At 40.6% G+C, this 20,081-nt stretch overlaps 1 protein-coding gene across 1 annotated transcript in view; it reads right to left on the reverse strand.

The window, feature by feature from the left end:
- The window catches only part of c5h1orf35 (chromosome 5 C1orf35 homolog), a 37,177-nt gene that overhangs the window by 15,408 nt on the left and 1,688 nt on the right, over positions 1–20,081 (reverse strand). Inside the window, exons 3-4 of the mRNA XM_072570053.1 lie at positions 11,748–11,793; positions 6,288–6,370 (exon numbers count right to left, since the gene is read on the reverse strand). Of these exons, the coding sequence (XP_072426154.1) occupies positions 6,288–6,370; positions 11,748–11,793 (129 nt within the window). The remainder of the gene's footprint in view (positions 1–6,287; positions 6,371–11,747; positions 11,794–20,081) is intronic.

The raw sequence follows: 20,081 nt of genomic DNA on the forward strand, positions 1-20,081 counted from the left end.
GGATCTAGATGTTCTAGTTCAGGAGTTTAAATAAGTTTAGTAAGCAGGTACAGCAAGTAATTAAGGTTAATGGAATGTTACCCTTTATTACAAGGGTAAGTGAATTCAAAAGGAAGGATGCAATGCTTCAGTATTATACAGAGGTATTGGTGAGACCACATCTTGAATACTGTATGCAGTTTTAGCTTCCGCATTCAAGAAAGGATGCAAATACATTGCAGGAAGTATACACGAGGGTTATGATGTTAAAAGCAGGAAACTTTGGAACAACTGGAGTTTAGAAGAGCAAGTGGTAAGTCGATTGACACTTTTAAATCCTGAATGATTTTGACAAAGAGGATGTGGAAAGGTGTTTACTTTTATGGGTGAGTCAAGATCCAGAGAACACTGTTTTAACACTGTCTTGTGTGACTTTGAAACTGTCAGAAGATTGTGGTTGTGAGGTCATCAAATATTTTTAACGACAGCAGCAGATAGGTTCTAGTTTAAAAAAGGTTATCAAGGATAGATAAGAGTGTGGAATTCAGAACAATTATACATAACACTCCTTATGCCAATTTTTTACCAACTCACTAAACCTCAAGTCCTCTTCACAACATATTTTTCCACTCATCTTTTTGTCCTTCCTACTTATAAATTTAGCTACCAGACCTTAATTCTGCTCATTTATGTCATTGATATAAAATGTAAAAAGCTGATGCCCCTTTAGGATTCCATATATCACACCCTGTCAATTAAGCAAAGTCCAATTTATGCACACCCTATTTTCTGCCAACCAATCCTCCTGCCGTGCTAATATATTACTTCCTATAACATGAGGGTGTGGCAGCCTGCCAGATGCCTTATGGAAATTCAAGTATAATAATATTTTTACCAACAGAAGTTGGGAGGGAAATTTGTATTGTTACAAAATGGCTTAATCAAATAAAGTAGTACGGGAAACTGAACAATAAGCCTGTGAAAATCAAAAATGTAGCCCTGAAAGGCTCTCAAGAGGAACCCCTGAAAATAAAATTGAACCCTACACATGACAAGACGTAAAGAAGAGCATAGAGTTCAGTGTTTTGTGACAACATTTCTCCCTCAACCAAAGGAAACAGAGAAACAGTGATTCATCTTTCTGGAATCTTTCAACTGCCAAATGTATTTGCTTTTACAAAACACAATTTGATTTATTTGAAAATCATGAAAGCAGTATCAATGATATGTTACAATATAAACACGATACTTATACCCTATAATTTTACAGAATCACTGACATAATAGGTAGTCAATCATCGTGGTTCTCTCTGCTTTTCTCAAAGAAAAAAGCCTGTTCTCGGGTACAGGCTCCCAGATCTTGTCCACACCCATTACAAATAGCCATGGTTAATTGCTAAAAGCAGGAACTATTAGCAGGCACGTCGACTATGGCATCCCAAGGCAAAGGATTACAGTCAGTCCCTGGATGTCTGTGCACGTCCTTTCCAATGAGAAATCAAGTTAAAAGTGGCAATTTTGCTAAGCTATCCTCTTCTAAAGAAGATAAAGTCTTAAAATGTGCCGCATCCATTACTGCCATGACCAAGATTAGGCCAGTCATATAACTTGTAATTTCACAGTGCCATTTAACATGGCAAAACTTCCAAAGACACTCTGACAGTGTGTAGCAGGGCACACAATTGTAATGGGATGACATTAGGGCAAGTGACCAAAAGCTTTAAGATAGAGACAGATGAAAATTGGGTAGGGAGACAATTCAGGGGTATTTTCAGAGATTAGGGCCTGAATGGCTGAAGGTATAGGCTCCAATAGGGAGGTAAAGGATAGGGGGATACAAAATGAATGAACTGGGAGAATGGAAAAAGCTCTTAGCCCATTTAGAGATGCAATAAAGTTTAAAATATAACCTATTCTGTTACACAGTGATCTGAGAAAGCATACATTCCTTACAGTCAATAACAAAACATAAGAGCATAAAATCAAATCTAACCAAATCAAATCAAATCTAAAGTCAGGAAACCTCATGGAGGTTAGTGATAGACATCAAGACAACAGAAGACATTCTAGTCAAATGGGCAGTCATAAAACTGATGGAACTTAAGGTGTGAAACAATACATTTAGTTAGGACGCATGAGGTGAGGCAACATAAAATAAAGGAAAAGATTCCAAATGGGTTTCAGAAACAAAGGGCCCCAAGGATATTGGTGCGTAAACCATTAAAGATGGTAAGGCAAGAGAGAAAGCAATAAATAAACCTTATGGCAGCCTGGGGTTTAGACATAAGAGCAGAAGTAGGCCATTCTGCCCTTCAAGCCTACATCACCACCCAAAACTATTATGGTTGATCTGGCTGGGGTCTCTACTACACTTTCCTACCTGAGCCCTGTAAGATTCGATTAACTCGATCAAAAATCAAACTGTTCCTTGAATAAATACAAGGACCCAGCTCCCAGAGTTTCCTGCAAAAGAGAACTCCACAGACTAATGACTTTCACAAAAAAAAATTCCACTTATCTCAGTCTTAAAATTGAGGTCTTTTAGTCTTAAACTGTGCCTCCTAATTATAATCTTCCCCCATATAAGCAAGTATCATCCTGGCATTTGCCATATCCAGGTCCCTGAAGATCCAGTACGTTTTAGTAAGATCACCTCTCATCCTTCTAAACTCCAAACAACAGTCCACCATTCCAGGAACAAGTCAAATCAATCTTCACTGAACCGCTTTGAATGCAATTATCGTAAGAAGAACAAAACTGTTCACATAATCCAAATATGGGTTGAACAAATAAAAAGTACAGAGTATAAAAGCAAGGAAGTCATTGGTTCAATCTCAATTGGAGCAGTGTCCAGTTCTGGGCATCACATTGTAGAAATAATGCAGAGGCTTTAGAAAGGATGCAAAAAAAAAACAAAAATGGTTTCAGGAATGGGGAACTTCAGTTTTGTAGATAGATTCATGAAAATAGGACTTTTCCTCGAGCAGGTGGAGACGTGGTTTCACCGATGTTTGAAAGCATAAGGCATCCAGACAAGCAAAGAGAAATTTTTGATTAGCACAAGAGTCAGAACAAGAAGTTCTCAAACTAAGACAAATAAGCAAAAATGACAACAGCATCAGGAAGAAAAGATTTTGTTGAGCAACAAGTGGATCTGAATTCCACTGCCTCAGTGTGGCACATATAGATTCAACTGAAGCTTTCAAAAGGGAAGTAGATTACAAACAAAAAACTTATACAATGCAAGGAAAGAATGACAGAGCGACATTGGCTGAATTGCTGTTGCAGATAAGTTTGCACAGGCATAAAAGGGCTAAATGGTCTCCTTCAACCCTTCTAAACAATCAAAATCATTTTAAACAACTGCCAATGGGGCACAATGGCCCCCTCCTGTGGTGCATTCTATGCTTTTATAACCTATTCGATTACACAGCGATCTGAGAAAGCATACATTCCTTACAGTCAATAACAAAATATAAGAGACCACAGATGGGAAGCCAAAGTGGTCTGAATAGTGCCTTGTAAAGTTTCACAAGACCTCCTTTATTTAAAGAAACTGCATTTCCTTTCAACTATAGGCCAAAGGTTCATTTGCTTTCCCTACTACCATGTGAAAATGGATGCTAACTTGATGACTTATGCAAAAAGCTCCGAAGTCCCTCTGTGCTAAAGCTTTTTGCAGTGTCTGTTTTTTAAATAATATTCAAAACCTCTAATCTTCATGCCTAAGTGCATAACCTCACATTTCTCCAAGTATATTTCATCTTCAAAGTTTTTGCCCACTCATTGAACCTGTCTATATCCCTCTGCAGGCTATGTGCCACCAACACCACTTGCCCTCCCACCTATTTCTGTCAACTGCAAACTTGGTGACAGGATATTCACATCACTCATCCAAGTCGCTAATGCATATTGTAAATCATTGTAACCACAATGATTTCTGTGGTACCTCCACATGTTGCCACTGAAAATGAGGCCCTTATCCCAACTCTGTCTCCAAGTGATGAGCCATTCTTCTATCCATAGTAGTACAGGTATGGACAAGGTCAAAAGTCACACAACGCCAGGTTATAGTCCAACAGGTTTATTTGAAATCACAAGCTTTTGGAGCACTGCTCCATCATAAGGTGAAGTGACTTGACGATGAAGTCACTTCACCTGACAATGGAGCAGTGCTCCAAAAGCTTGTGATTTCAAATAAACCTATTGGATTATAACCTGATGCCGTGTGACTTCTGACCATACTAATCTCCTTAGGCTCGTCTTAAGTAACCTGATGTGAAATACATTATCAAACACCTTTTGGAAATCCAAATACATTACATTCCCCTTATCAATCCTGCATGATACCTCAGAGAATTCCAAATATTTGTTAGGTATGATTTCCCCTTCGGATAGCCATACCGACTTTGTTTGATTATATTAAGTTTTTCCAAATGCTCTGCTGTTACATCCCTTATAATAGGTTCTAATACTTTCACAAAAAGAGATGTTAAGCTAACTGACCAATAATTACCTGTTTTTTGTCTCCATCCCTTTCTGAATAAAGGTATTACATTGGCATTTTCCAATTCACTGGGCTTTGGCCAGAATCTAAGAATTCTTGGAAGGTTATGACTAGTATATCCATTATCTCTGCAGCCATTTCCTTTTATATCCAAGGATGCAACCAAATAAGTCAAAGGGAACTGACCACTCTTCAGCCCCAGTAGCTTTCTGACTACTTTTTCTTTTTAGTTATTTTATTTCCTCACTCCTCCCCAACTTTTGCCCCTGAATTATTTAATATTTTTGCAATGCTATTAGTGTCTTCTACCATTATTATAATGCATAGTATTTATTCAACTCCTCTGCTATTTCCTGGTTCCCATTATTAATATCACTTCCTATTTATATATTTAAAAAAGCTCTTTGTGTCCACTTTTATACATACTTGCTAGTTTAACTTGATGATTCATTTTCTCCGTCTTTATTTTAATCATTGTTATTGGTTTGAAAACTATCCCAAATCTCTGGCTTACTACAAATCTTTGCATTGTATGTATTTTTATTTCAATTTTAGACATTTTCCAGTCAACCCTGTAATGTTATTACACAACCCTAGAGCAGGTGGACTTCAAGGTGGATCATCTGGTCTAGAGGTAAGGGCACTACCACTGTGCCACAAGGCCCCTTTTATACTATCCTTAATTTCCTTAGTTAACCATGGTTGTTTTATCTCATTTCTGGAATCCTTCTTCCTCACTGAGATAAATCTTTGCTGGAAATCATTAAGTATTTTTTTAAACGCTTTCCATTATTCATCAACCGTCTTCTGTTAAACTCATTTCCAAGTCCATTCCAGGTTAAACAAGAGTTGTTACAATTAAATTAAGTTTAGCACAGTTGTTTTCTAGCCAAGTTTCTCACTTTCAAACTGAAGGGTGAATTCTTTCTGCATTTATCCTGTCTAGTCATTTTAGAATTTTACAGGATTCTAGATCCCCTCTCATTGTTCTAAGCTCAAGTGAACATAGCCTTAACTGATCTAGTCTCATAATGGCACTTCCTCATGGTTACTTCTGCGAATTTGATTTTCCAAATTTACATGATGGTTAAAGCCCCCCCATGATTATTATTGTACCTTTTCTTTTCAGATCATGACTCCATAATATGATTTATTCTTCATCTTACAGAAGATCTACTGTTCAAAGGTCTATAGACTAGTCCCATTAATGTCTTTTTACCCCTTGTTATTTCATGTCTCCAACCATATGGATGGATCAAAGATCATTTCTTGCTCATTCCATACTTCAATTTCATACCAACAAAGCTGCCCTCCCACCATTCCCATCTGGTCTGTCTTTCCAAAACGTTGCATACAGTTCCCAACTTTGCATCCTTGTAATCACGTGTCCACAATGGATAGAAGACCATACCCATTAACCTCTATTTGTGTTATACATTTATTTGATTTTAAATTCTATATGCATTTAAATAAAGAGCCGTAACTTTGCTTTTTCTCTATTTTATTTTTCATTTTTTTACCTTACTTGCCACTTTAATATTTGTACACCATCTCTTCCTGTCCCACTCTGGGTATAATTGCCTAAATAGCTATCCTCTACCTAGTTTTAACCCTTGCTGCAAAATATGCCGTGCAAGAAAAGTTAACATACAATGCAAACAGCTGTATCCCATGTTGGGATAATATATTCAGGAATATTATCTACCGTCATGTGTTACAATATAATTTGGCAGTGTTATATGCAGCAATAAAGGAGACATAGAGTGAAGGTCTATAATTGCTAAGACATGGATTTCCATACCTGGAACTGCCAAGTCCAAGGACTCTGTCAACATCTTTGCTGTCTGGTTCCACAGTCTCGCGTTTACAGACTTCTAACAGCTCCTAAAATAAGATGGAGAATGCATTTTTGGAGAGAACATAGAACATAGAAAAATACAGTGCAGTACAGGCCCTTTGGCCCTCGATGTTGCGCCGATCCAAGCCCACCTAACCTACACAAGCCCACTATCCTCCATATGCCTATCCAATGTCCGTTTAAATGCCCATAAAGAGGGAGAGTCCACCACTGCTACTGGCAGGGCATTCCATGAACTCATGACTCGCTGAGTAAAGAACCTACCCCTAACATCTGTCCTATACCTAACCACCCCTTAATTTAAAGCTATGCCCCCTCATAATAGCTGACTCCATACGTGGAAAAAAAGTTGTCATAGTCAATCCTATCTAAACCCCTAAATCATCATGTACACCTCTATCAAGTCACCCTAAACCTTCTTTTCTCCAATGAAAACAGCCCCAAGTGCCTCAGCCTTTCCTCATACGATCTTCCTACTATACCAGGCAACATCCTGGTAAACCTCCTCTGCACCCGTTCCAGTGCCTCCACATCCAAAACTGCACACAATACTCCAGATGCGGCCGCACCAGAGTCTTATACAACTGCAACATGACCTCAGGACTCCGGAACTCAATTCCTCTACCAATAAAAGCCAGTATGCCATATGCCTTCTTCACTGCACTATTTACCTGGGTGGCAACTTTCAGAGGTCTGTGTACATGGACACCAAGATCCCTCTGCTCATCCACACTACCAAGTATCCGACCATTAGCCCAGTACCCCACCTTCTTGTTACTCTTACCAAAGTGAATCACTTAACACTTACCTACATTGAACTCCATTTGCCACCCTTCTGCCCAGCTCTGCAGCTTATCTATATCCCGCTGTAACCTGCCACATCCTTCCTCACTGTCAACAACTGCACCGACTTTCGTATCATCCGCAAACTTGCTCACCCAACCTTCTAGCCCCTCCTCCAGGTCATTTATAAAATGAGATAATATTCAAGACAGATACTGCACCACTCAGAATTATATAATCATAGGATGGTTCTAGTACAGAAAGAGGGTATTTGGTCCATACTGCTTCTCTACAACTCAGCTGATGTCACTCTTCAATCTTCATCAAATAGTTTGTTCACCCTTTATCCAACTCCCTTTTGAACGCCTTGACCGAATTCATTTCCATCACACATTCAATCAATGTCTGTCAAGATTCTCATCACTTGCTGCCCAAGAAAGATTTTCTTCATATTTGACATTGACTCCTTTGCTACTCACCTTTACTCTGTCTGATTTTCAATCCTGTCTGGATCCTTCATGATCAAGGACCTCTTTCAAACATTCACATAACTTGTTGCCAAGGAAAAGGACGCCAGTTTCTCACATATCAATATGTAACATATTAAACAGATGCCATCACACAGGGTACCGTATATCACTGAGGATAACATAGTGCAGTATATCAGTGACTATAATGCAAGGTGAGAGATTTAAATTAATCTTAATTTATTTTGAATGCTTAACTAATAGCATGCGTGTGTGGATGTGAGACAGAGAAATGTAGTGAATTAATTAAAAATACCTGTTGCCACGACAATTTATTTTTAAAAATAATATAACAGGGATCATTCCTAGAGGCTAATAGGAATTTGTTAACTTTGGAGGAGTTTTACAAGCACAGGGTGTAGTGCATTAGGCTTTGGGTGGAAGGTTCTGGAATTGTGTGTTTTTAAAGCATGGGTAACACCCATAGCTTTGAAAAGCTTTTAGTTTCAGTTTCAGTTTCTCAAACATCAAAAGTCTTGGATGAAACTGCATGTAAAATAGTTGCTTCAAAAGGAGGAAGATAGTTTAAAACTGTGAAGAAATGTGCTCCTCAGTGAAAGGAGTTTAATTTAAAGCTCCAGACAAGAACTGATTCAGTTAAAACCCTAAAGAGGTTATTTGAAGCAGAAAAAAAACTAAGTTCAGTTATATGAAAACTCAAAAAAAAATCAGATTCTCAAGATAAGGGAATTGAAGTCACAGTTAAATTATAGATTTGATACAGACAGGAATCCTTTCTGACAAATACTGTTGGTATAAATAAGATTGTATTTTACAGTATGTTCTTAAAAATTTAAATGTGTCTTTTTTGGTAAATACCTTTACTTATTCTATTTTAATTTTCATTGCTTACGACAGTGCAGAATTTAGCTTTGGAGGATCAGGTGGGACCAGCAGTAAGGGTGCCAAAACATACACGGGCAATCACAGCCTCAGAAGAGAGCCAAAATTATTTTCATAGAATCCCTGCAGTGTGGAAGCAGGCTGTTCGGTTCATTGAATCCATATTGACCCTCTGAAGAGCATCTCACCCAAACCCACTGTCCTATCCAACCCATAACCCTACTTTTCTCATGGCTAATCCTACAACCATTTAGCATGGCCAATCTACCTAACCTGTGCATCTTTGGACTGTGGGAAGAAACTGGAGCACCAGGAAGAAACTCACACAGACATGGGGAGAGTGTGCAAATTCCACACAGACAGCCGACCAAGGATGGAATCGAACCCGGGTCCCTGCTCTGTCAGGCAGCAGTTCTAACCACTGCGAGGAGCTCCGTTAAAAATTTACAAATAATGAAACTGACACTACTCAAAGTAACACCATATTCTACACTTTGGGCAAAGAGAATGGGCGAGAGTGGGGAAGGGTTAATCCCAGGTATGCCAACAGCACAAACATGACAGAGGATAGTCCAATTCAAAATGAACGAGGTCATCATCACACAGCCAGATAGCTCCAAACAACAACCACTCACCTGCATAAAGCTTTCCTGCAAAACAAACACATTCTTTACTAAAATATTTCTGGGGGGCGGGGGGGGTGGTGCGGGTTTCACTGGACCTGAAATATAACTACTTTCTGTCCACAGATGCTGCCATACATGCTGGGTTTTTACAGCAAATTGTTTTTGATACATATTCTTTGCTGTTTCTGGAAAGACAATACCAAATCTCCCTAATGCAACTCCCAAAATAGGAGTCTATTGTACACAATTGTAACCTTGCTAGAAACCCTGTTAATTATGTTGTTAATTGTAACTGATAATAAGTAATACTTAAAATGCGCTCATTTGAACCTTTGTAAAATGTCTGGGATGGCCGAATGTTCATTCTTTGTACACATGCATAATAATACGAATTGAACATTGCATCCAGGTTGAGTGTCTAAATTTTATATCTGAGTATACATTCAGTCTTCACTTGTGAGTAATAAACATTTCATTTGTTGTTAAAGCCAAATATGCAGCATTGAGAGCTTATTTTTCAGTGAGAGACAGCCTTGTTTAAAAAAAATCATAGGAGAGACTTACAAGTTAGCCAGGGAAGACCTAAAGAGAGAGCAAAGAGCAGCTAGGAGGGGACATGAAAGGTCATTGGCAGATAGGATCAAGGAAAACCCCAAAGCTTTCTATAGGTATATCAGAAATAAAAGAATGATGAGAGTAAGATTAGGACCAACCAAGGATAGTAGTGAGAAGTTGTGTATGAAGTCAGAGGAGATGGGGAAGCGCTAAATGAATACTTTTCATCAGTATTGACAATAGAAAGATATGTTGAGAATAATACTGAGATACAGGCTACTAGAGTAAATGGGATTGCAGTGCACAAGGAAATGTTAGCAATTCTGGAAATTGTAAAAATAGGTAAGTCCTCTGAGCCTGATGGGATTTATCCTAGGATTCTCTGGGAAGCCAGGGAGGAGACTGCCGAACATTTGGCTTTGATCTTTATGTCATCATTGTCTACAGGAGTAGTGCCAGAAAACTGGAGGATAGCAAATGTTGTTCCTTTATTCAAGAAGGGGAGTCAGGGCATCCCTGGTAATTATGGACCTGTGAGCTTTACTTTGGTTGTGGGTAAACTGTTGGAAAGGGTTATAAGAAATAGGATTTATAATCATCTAGAAAGGAATAAGTTGATTAGGGATAATCAACACAGTTCTATGAAGGGTAGGTCATGCCTCACAAACCTTATTGAGTTCTTTGAGAAGGTGACCAAACAGGTGGATGAGGGTAAAGTGGTTGATGTGGTGTATATGGATTTCAGTAAGGCATTTGATAAGGTTCTCCACCGTCGGCTATTGCACAAAATACGAAGGCATGGGATAGAGGGTGATTTAGTGGTCTGGATCAGAAATTGGCTAGCTGAAAAACAGAGGGTGGTGGTTAATGGGAAATATTCATCCTGGAGTTCAGTTACCAGTGGTGTACCACAAGGATCTGTTTTGAGTCCACTGTTGTTTGTCATTTAGAAAAATGACCTGGATGAGGACATAGAAGGATGGGTTAATAAATTTGCAGATGACACTAAGGTCGGTAGAGTTGTGGATAGTGACGAAGAATGTTGCAAGTTACAGAGAGACATAGATAAGCTGCAGAGCTGGGCTGAGAGATGGCAAATGGAATCCAATGCGGAAAGATGTGAGGTGATTCACTTTGGAAGGAGTAACAGGAATGCAGAGTACTGGGCTAATGGTAAGATTCTTGCTAGTGAAGATAAGCAGAAAGATCTCGGTGTCCAGGTACATAGATCCTTGAAAAGTTGCCACCCAGGTTGATAGGGTTGTTGAGAAGGCATACAGTGTGTTAGCTTTTATTGGTAGAGGGACCGAGTTTCAGAACCATGAGATCATGCTGCAGCTGTACAAAACTCTGGAGCGGCAACATTTGGAGTACCAGGTACAGTTCTGGTCACCGCATTATAGGAAGGATGTGGAAGCTTTGTAAAAGGTTCAGAGGAGATTTACAAGGATGTTGCCTGGTATGGAGAGAAGACCGAGGGACTTGAGGCTGCTTTTGTTACAGAGAGGAAAGTTGAGAGTATCCTATGTCCCAATTAAGTCAATCAGAGGGTTAGATAGGTTGGACAGTGAGAATCTTTTTCCTTGAATGGCGATGGCTAGCACAAGGGGATATAGCTTTAAATTGAAGGGTGACAGATATAGGACAGATGTCAGTGGTAGTTTCTTTACTCAGAGTAGTAGGGGCATGGAACGCATTGCCTGCAACACTAGACTCACCAACTTTAAGGGCACTTAAATGGTCACTGGATAGGCATATGGACAAGAATGGAATAGTGTAGGTTAGATGGGCTTCAGATCGGTTCCACAGGTCGATGCAACAGCGAGGGCTGAAAGGCCTGTACTGCACTGTATTTGTTATATGTTCTAAGATCTCTTGTGGAGTGAGTGTTTGATGCTCTGTGATATATCAAAGTGCAGTGAACCTTACAATGGATCACTTGCAGAGCACTGTACAATAATGGGTGATGTACAAAATACAGTATATCACAGAGAATCACCGGGTTAAATATCACAAACCTACTATTGTACAATTTCCATTCATTTTACTGGACTTCACTCATTACTTACTTCTTTTGTTATTCCGGTGGGTTTCCTTTTGGGATTCTTGTACCCTCTAACAAAAGAAAAATAACGCAAATGTTATATTAAGAGCCAGGAGGAGTACTTCATTACTTTCTAGTGATTGATAACTGCCGATGGAACATCTTCCCAATGATTTAACTTAAATGCTCCCAAGGCTGACTAACCACAAGTTGGTTACAGGGTAATAATTCATTTACACCACTCCGCCATGTCCTCCCATGTTGAATGGAGCAAGAATGAGTTTAAAAGGTAAAGTTCACTCCACATTGTGATGTCTTCAATCTGGATGACGGAACATTGTCCATTCTACACTACCAAACACTCCCAAGTTAGCTGCAGCATGGATTAGATAAACAATAACGTTTCATCCACTCTATCTCAACAAATATTCTAACAGCAAATATAGCCCAGGTTTGCTGCTTGGCAAATCTCCCTCAATACTACCTCAAGATAACCTCCATCGCCTTCAAGGAAAACCAGGGTACATATAATTGGTTCATGTTGTGAGCGAGATCCAATTTTCTCATTGTGAATTTATTTTCTGAATTTATTCATGGAATTTCAGCATCACAGACGATGCTAGTGTTTATGGCCTGAGCCAATTGCCACCGAGAAGGTGCTGATGAGCAGCTTTCAAAAGCACTGCACCCAGTGCCGTTTTAAGGGAGCTCTCGAGTTTTAACCCAGCGCTGATCAAGAAACAACTATTCATTTCCAAGTCAGTGACCTGGCAGGGAATATGAGTGTCGTAGTATTCACTACTGCCTTTCTCATTACAATTGGTAACATCACAATTTCAGAAGGTGCTGGGGAAGAAGTCTGGGCGAGTCGGTGCAACAAATCTTGTAGATGATGCACATGCTGCCACTGAGGTGGAGGGGCTGAACATTTAAAAGGTGATGGATAGGGGTCTGATCAAACAGACCACTTTGTGCTGGTTTTGTTGGTGCTGTACTCATTTAAGCAAGTGACATTCCTGACTTGTCTTGTAAATGGTGAAATTACATTAATAGAAGTTGAGTTATTCACCACAAAACCTCAGTCTTCTGACCTGCTCCTTTAGCCACAATATTTATGAAGCTAGTCCAGTTAGTTTGCAATCAATGGTAACCCAAAAGGATGATGATGACGGGGAATTCAACAATGCTAATTGGAATATCAAAACAGGATAGTTAACATTTGTCTTATTGGAGACAGCAATTGCCTTGCACTTGTATAACATGAATTTTGCTCACTATCTATCAGTTTAAGCCTGAATGGTGCCCAGATCCTCAGTCATTTGAACCCAAACTGCTTCAGTACATGAGGAGTTGCATATGTTACGAAACATGGTACAATCATCAGCAAATATCCCCCAATTCTGACCCAGGGCACTACTAGAATTACATAGGACAATGTTCTGAAATATTCCTTTATACTTGATAGGACTTCAATCAGTAGAGGCATTTTGCCTTGATTCCCACCAACTTCAAAATGTGCTAGGGCTCCTTGGTCACACTCAATCAAATGCTCCATTCATTTCAAGTTTTTTTTTATTCACCCACAGGGTGTGAACATCCTTGGCCAGGCTAATATTTATTGTCTAACACCAATTACCCAGAAGGCAATTGAAAGTCAACCATGTTGGTATGAGTCCAGAGTGACACGTAGGCCAGATCACATAAGACAGCAGACTTCCTTCCCCGAAGAACATTAGTGAACCAGATGGGTTTTTCCCAACAATTTTGGTTATTCGACTCTTGATTGCAATTTATTTAAAATTCCACTCAAATTCCACCATCTGCCATGGCAAGACTTGAATCTAGGTCCCCAAACGATGGGTCTCTGGACTAACAATCTAATGATAATAACACCTAGTGTGGGCATTCTCCTGTTACCTCTCAGTTCATGTCTTTCATCAATGTTTCAACCAAGGCTATAATGATGTCAGGAGCTGAGTGGTCATCGTAAAACCCAAATGGAATATCAGTAAGAAAGATTTTGCTGAGTAAACACTGTTGATGACTTGCCCATCATGTCGTTCATGATCAAGAGTAAGCTAATAGAGTGATAATCAAGGATGGGGAAATCTGAGGAACTTCCTGCTCTGGTTAGTTGTTTAACTGTCAACCACCATTCACAACTGAATATGGCAAGACCACATAACTATGATCTGATCTATGGGTTGTGAAATGAAGGTCATCTTGTCTATCACATGCTGCTTCCACTGTATGATGTGCAAGTAGTCTTGGTTCGTAGCTTCAAAACATCGACAACTCATTTTCACAAATGCCTGGTGATGCCTCGGACATGCCCTCCTGCACTCTTTATTAGAGTCTGAGATGCACAGCACGGAAAGAGACCTGTGCCCACACCTCCTCCCTCACTTCTATCCAAGGCCCTAAAGGAGCCTTCCACATCCATCAAAGTTTCACCTGCACATCCACTAATATCATTTATTGTATCCGTTGCTCCCGATGTGGTCTCCTCTACATTGGGCGCCTCCTAGCAGAGCACTTTAGGGAACATCTCAGAGACACCTGCACCAATCAACCAAACTGCCCCGTGGCCCAACATTTCAACTCTCCCTCCCACTCTGCCGAGGATATGGAGGTCCTGGACCTCCTTCACCGCCGCTCCCTCACCACCAGACGCCTGGAGGAAGAATGCCTCATCTTCCGCCTCGGAACACTTCAACCCCAGGGCATCAATGTGGACTTCAACAGCTTCCTCATTTCCCCTTCCCCTACCTCATCCTAGTTTCAAACTTCCAGCTCAGCACTGTCTCCTTGACTTGTCCGGACTTGTCCGACCTGCCTATCTTCTTTTCCACCTATCCACTCCACCCTCTCCTCCTTGACCTATTACCTTCATCTCCTCCCCCACTCACCCATTGTACTCTATGCTACTCTCTCCCCACCCCCACCCTCCTCTAGCTTATCTCTCCACGCTTCAGGCTCACTGCCTTTATTCCTGATGAAGGGCTTTTGCTTTTGCCCGAAACTTCGATTTCGTTGCTCGTTGGATGCTGCCTGAACTGCTGTGCTCTTCCAGCACCACTAATCCCCTTCGGTCCAACCTCTCCATGCCAACCAGATATCCCAACCCAATCTAGTCCCACCTGACAGCACCCAGCCCATATCCCTCCAAACCCTTCCTATTCATATACCCATCCAAATGCCTCTTAAATGTTGCAATTGTACCAGCCTCCACCACTTCCTCTTGCAGCTCATTCCTGAATTAGGGTTGAACTTCTAACTTTGTATTTCAAAAAAAATACTCTTGCTTCACTAAAAGCACTTCCATGATCAGCCTAATATGACTTCAAGGAACTGTGGAATGTTTAAGCCAGTGACACCCAGTATGACTAACCAGCTGGGCAGAGATATGACTTTAGCAATGTTGTTTTAGGCACATACACTCATTAGTAAAAAATGCTTTGTGGAAAAAGTAAATAAATATTTGCATAAACAATTATCACTATTTGATGTCTGTTCACCCTAGCAATCTATACAAAATTTAAAGTTAACATACATATGTTTATGACTAGTGAAAGGTTATGTTCCAATGATGTTGTCTATTACTGTTTTATTTTTATTGACCAGGAAAAGGATACTGGTCATTGCTAGATACTCACTTAGCTGCTAGTACATGAACCAATCAGCCACAGCAATGGTTTGATAGAAAGCTATTTGAACAAACTGCCACATAACTTGGGGATTTACTCTTCAAGTTGGGAGATTTATAGTGGGACTGCGAAACGGGATGTTCCAATAGTATTTTTCTTTCAACTTTAAACTCATTCTGGTCTCATTTTAGTCCGTGACCAACATTCGACATTTTGGAGACCAAAGCCCACTATCACATTTATGTCATCATGTTCTATAGCTCTACACAGAATTACATTGTATATACGGCACTATCACCTCAGGCGAGCCGCTCCCCTCAACCCCCCAGCCCCCCTCACCATAGTGGCAACAGTAAGTACCAACTACAAGATGCACAGAGGCCACTCACCAAGGCTCCTTCAACAGCACCTTCCAAACCAATGACTTCTACTGTCTGGAAGGACAATGGTAGTCAATATCTGCAAGTTCTCCTCATCACTTTGATTTGGAAATATATTAGTTTTCATTCATTGTCACTGGGATAAAATATGGTAATGGGTAACGAGGCTGGTTTAATAAATGATCAAAATATGGAGTTTAATTCAGATAAATGCGACGTGCTGCATTTTGGGAAAGCAAATCTTAGCAGGACTTATACACTCAATGGTAAGGTCCTAGGGAGTGTTGCTGAACAAAGAGACCTCGGAGTGCAGGTTCATAGCTCCTTGAAAGTGGAGTTGCAGGTAGATAGGATAGTGAAGGCAGCGTTTGGTATGTTTTCCTTTATCGAGTATTGAGTACAGGAGTTGGGAGGTCATGTTGTGGCTATACAGGACATTGGTTAGGCCACTGTTGGAACATTGCGTGCAATTCTGGTCTCCTTCCTATCGGAACGAGGTTGCGAAACTTGAAAGGGTTCAGAAAAGATTTACAAGGATGTTGACAGAATTGGAGGATTTGCGCTTTCGGGAGAGGCTGAACAGGCTGGGGCTGTTTTCCCTGGAGCGTTGGAAGCTGAGGGGTGACCTTTATAGAGGTTTACAAAATTACGAGGGGCATGGATAGGGTAAATAGACAAAGTCTTTTCCCTGTGGTGGGGAGTCCAGAACTAGAGGGCATAGGTTTAGGATGAGAGGGGAAAGATATAAAAGAGACCTAAGGCACAACTTTTTCACTCAGAGGGTGGCATGTGTATAGAATGAGCTATCAGAGGAATTGGTGGAGGCTGGTACAATTGCAACATTTAAAAGGCATCTGGATGGGCACATGAATAGAAAGGGTTTGGAAGTTTATGGTCGGGTGCTGGCAGGTGGGACTAGATTGGGTTGGGATATCTGGTCAGCATGGACAGGTTGGACTAAGGATCTGTTTCCATGCTGTACATCTCTATGACTCTATCTCCTAGGAAGTAGTGAGCACAAAACGTTACAATTTTAATATTCAGTTCAAGTGTGAGAAACTTGGATCAGAAACAGCTGTATTTAACCTAAATAAAAAGGAATTACAATGAAATAAGGAGAGTTAGCTAAAGTGAACTGGGCAGAGGAAAAATAGTGATTTTTCAATCCCAAAGACTGCAACAAATTCAGAATCCAGCAAAGGAGGACGAAAAAGACAATAAAGAGAGAGAAAATAAACTATGATAGCAAACTAGCAAGGAATATAAAAACTGACAATAACAGCCTCAAATGACTGTCTGTGTGGAGTTTGCACATTCTCCCTGTGTCTCTGGGGTTTCCTCCGGGAGGTCCAGTTTCCTCCCACAGTCCAAAGATGGGCAGGTTAGGTGAACTGGCCATCTTAAATTGCCCGTAGTGTTAGGTGCATTAGTGAGAGGGAAATGGGACTAGGTTTACTCTTCGGAGGGTCGGTGTGGACTTGTTAGACCAAATGGCCGGTTTCCATACTGTAGAGAATCTAATCTAAGTGCTTCTACAAATACATAAAAAAAGAATCAGAGGGGTCAAAGTGAACATAAATACCTTAGAGAATGAATTTGGGAGACAGTTTTGGGAAACAAAATGGTAGGGGAGTTAACAGATATCTTGCATCAGTCTTTATAGTGGAGGATACTTCAAACATTCCATTAATACTGAGGAACACAGTGTAGGAATTAAGTACTATCAATAAAGAGTAGATAGGATGCAGAGCTGGGCTGAGAGGTGGCAAATGGAGTTTAATGTGGATAAGTGTGAGGTAATACACTTTGGCCGGAGTAATCGGAATGCAAAGTACTGGGCTAATGGTAGGATTCTTGGGAGTGCAGATGAGCAGAGACATCTCGGTGTCCATGTACACAGATCCCTGAAAGTTGCCACCCAGATTGACAGGGTTGTTAAGAAGGCATACAGTGTTTTGGCCTTTACTAAAAGAGGGATTGAGTTCCAGAACCAGGAGGTCATGCTGCAGCTGTACAAAGCTCTGGTATGGCCACACTTGGAGTATTCTGTACTGTTCTGGATCTTCTACTATAAGAAGGATTTGGAAGCTTTGGAAAGGGTGCAGAGGAGATTTACTAGGATGTTGCCTGGTATGGAAGGAATGTCTTACGAGGAAAGGCTGAGGGCCTTGAGGCTGTTCTCGTTCGAGAGAAGAAGGTTGAGAGGTGACTTAATGGAGACATACAAAATAATCAGAGGATTAGATAGGGTGGACAGTGAGAGCCTTGTTCCAAGTATGGGGATGACAAACATGAGGGGATACAACTTTAAAGTGAGGGGAGATAGGTTTAAGACAGATGTCAGAGGTAGTTTCTTTACTCAGTGAGTAGTAAGGGTATGGAATGCTTTGCCTGCATCAGTAGTAGATTCACCAAGTTTAAGTGCATTTAAGTCGTCATTGGACAGGCAAACGGACATACATGGAATAGCGTAGGTGGGATGGGCTTCAGATTAGTATGACAGGGCGGTGCAACATCGAGGGCCGAAGGGCCTGTACTGCGCTGTAATGTTCTATGTTCTATAAGCAGTATCAGACAAACCAATGGAGCTAAAATCAGACGAGTCCACTGGCCCCGATAGCTTGTACTGTAGGATCTTAAGAGAGATAGCTAAGAGATAATGGACACATTGGTTGTAATTTTCCAAAAATCCTTGAATTCTGGAGAAGAACCAGAGGATTGGAAAATTGCTAATGTGACACCCCCATTCAAAAAGGCAGGGAGGCAAAAAGTAGGCAACTATAGGCCAATTATCCTAACATCTATTATTGGAAACGTTTTGGAATCAATTATTAAGGAACAACTAGCAGAACACTTCAAAAATCCTAATCTATTCAAGCACAGTCAGCATTTTGTCTGACTAATTCATTCGAGCTTTCCAAGTGGCAAGAGGGGAACCAGAAGACGCGTTGTATTTGGACTTCCAGAAAGCATTTGACAAAGTACCTCACAAAAACTTAAGTCACAAAGGTAAGAGCCCACAGTGTTAGAGGTAGTATATTAGCATGGAGAGAGATTTGGCTAATGGGCAAGAAACAGCAACCTTTTTCAGGTTGGCGACCTGTGATCAGTGGGGCTCCACAGGTATCAGTGCAGGGACCACAACTGTTTACAATAATATATTAATGGCTTGGAGGAGGGAAGCAAACGTACAGTAGCCAAGTGTTCAGAACACACCAAACTAGGTAGAAAGGCAGTTTGCAGTGAGATATTAATAGATTTGGCAAGTGGGCAAAAGGCTAGCAAATGGAGTGCAGGGTGGGAAAATGTGGAGTTGTTCAGTTTGGAGAGGCAAACAAAAGAATAGATTATTATTTAAATGGAAAAAATCGGCAATATATAGGGACATGGCATACTTGTGCACAAAACAGAACTAACACAGGGGTTCAGCAGATAATCAAGGTGGCTAATGGTATGTGTAGGACAGTCCTACTCCAATTGTGCTGGTGAGACCACATCTGGAGGACTGACAGCAGTTTTGGTCCCCTTATTTAAGGAAAAATATTATTTTATTGGGGGCAGCTCAGAGAAGGTTCATTAGGATGATCCTCAGCGCGAAGAAATTGTCTTGAGTAAAGACTAAGCATGTTGGAGTACTACTCATTGGAATTTAGAAGAATGAGAGGTGACCTCATTGAAACTTACGGTTCCTTCATGGGCTTGACAAGGTAAATGCTGAGAGGATGTTTGCCCTCAAGGGAGAGTCTAGGACCAGAGGACATAGTCTCAGAATAAAGGGGTGCTGATTTAAGTCCAAAATAAGCAGCAATTTCTTCTCTCAAAGTTGAGAGTTGTTCAAACTGCTTGCCACAAAGCACTGTGGGGCAGAGTGCCTGTGTATATTTCAGGCTGCAAGAGATAGGTACCTGATCAGTAAAAGGATCAAGAGTTTGGGGAAAGGACAGGAGAGTGGATGTGCCGACCGTCAGATCAGCACGACCCTATTAAATAATAAGGCTGTTCCTATTTCTTATGTTCGGACAGGATGGATTGGCTTGATCCTGATGTGCAAGAAAACCAATACCGATAAACGGGTCCACAGGACAACACTGAGGTTTGCCTCACCTTTCATGAATCTTTCAACGTGGGAGACATACATGTAAAGCAGACCACATACACAGATTTATTTACTCATTAGCAAAGTTATTGGATGGAGAAATTATCAATCACCAGCTTGATACCAAGTAGTCTGGGCTCAAATCTAATTCAGTAAGACAGGAAGGAAATCAATGACAGCTGCTGAAAAATTCTGTGTACTGTACTAATCAAACAAAACATTGCATCAAAAAAGTG

This window comes from Chiloscyllium punctatum, chromosome 5, assembly GCF_047496795.1.
Source record: "Chiloscyllium punctatum isolate Juve2018m chromosome 5, sChiPun1.3, whole genome shotgun sequence".
NCBI classification, from domain to species: Eukaryota; Metazoa; Chordata; class Chondrichthyes; order Orectolobiformes; family Hemiscylliidae; genus Chiloscyllium; species Chiloscyllium punctatum.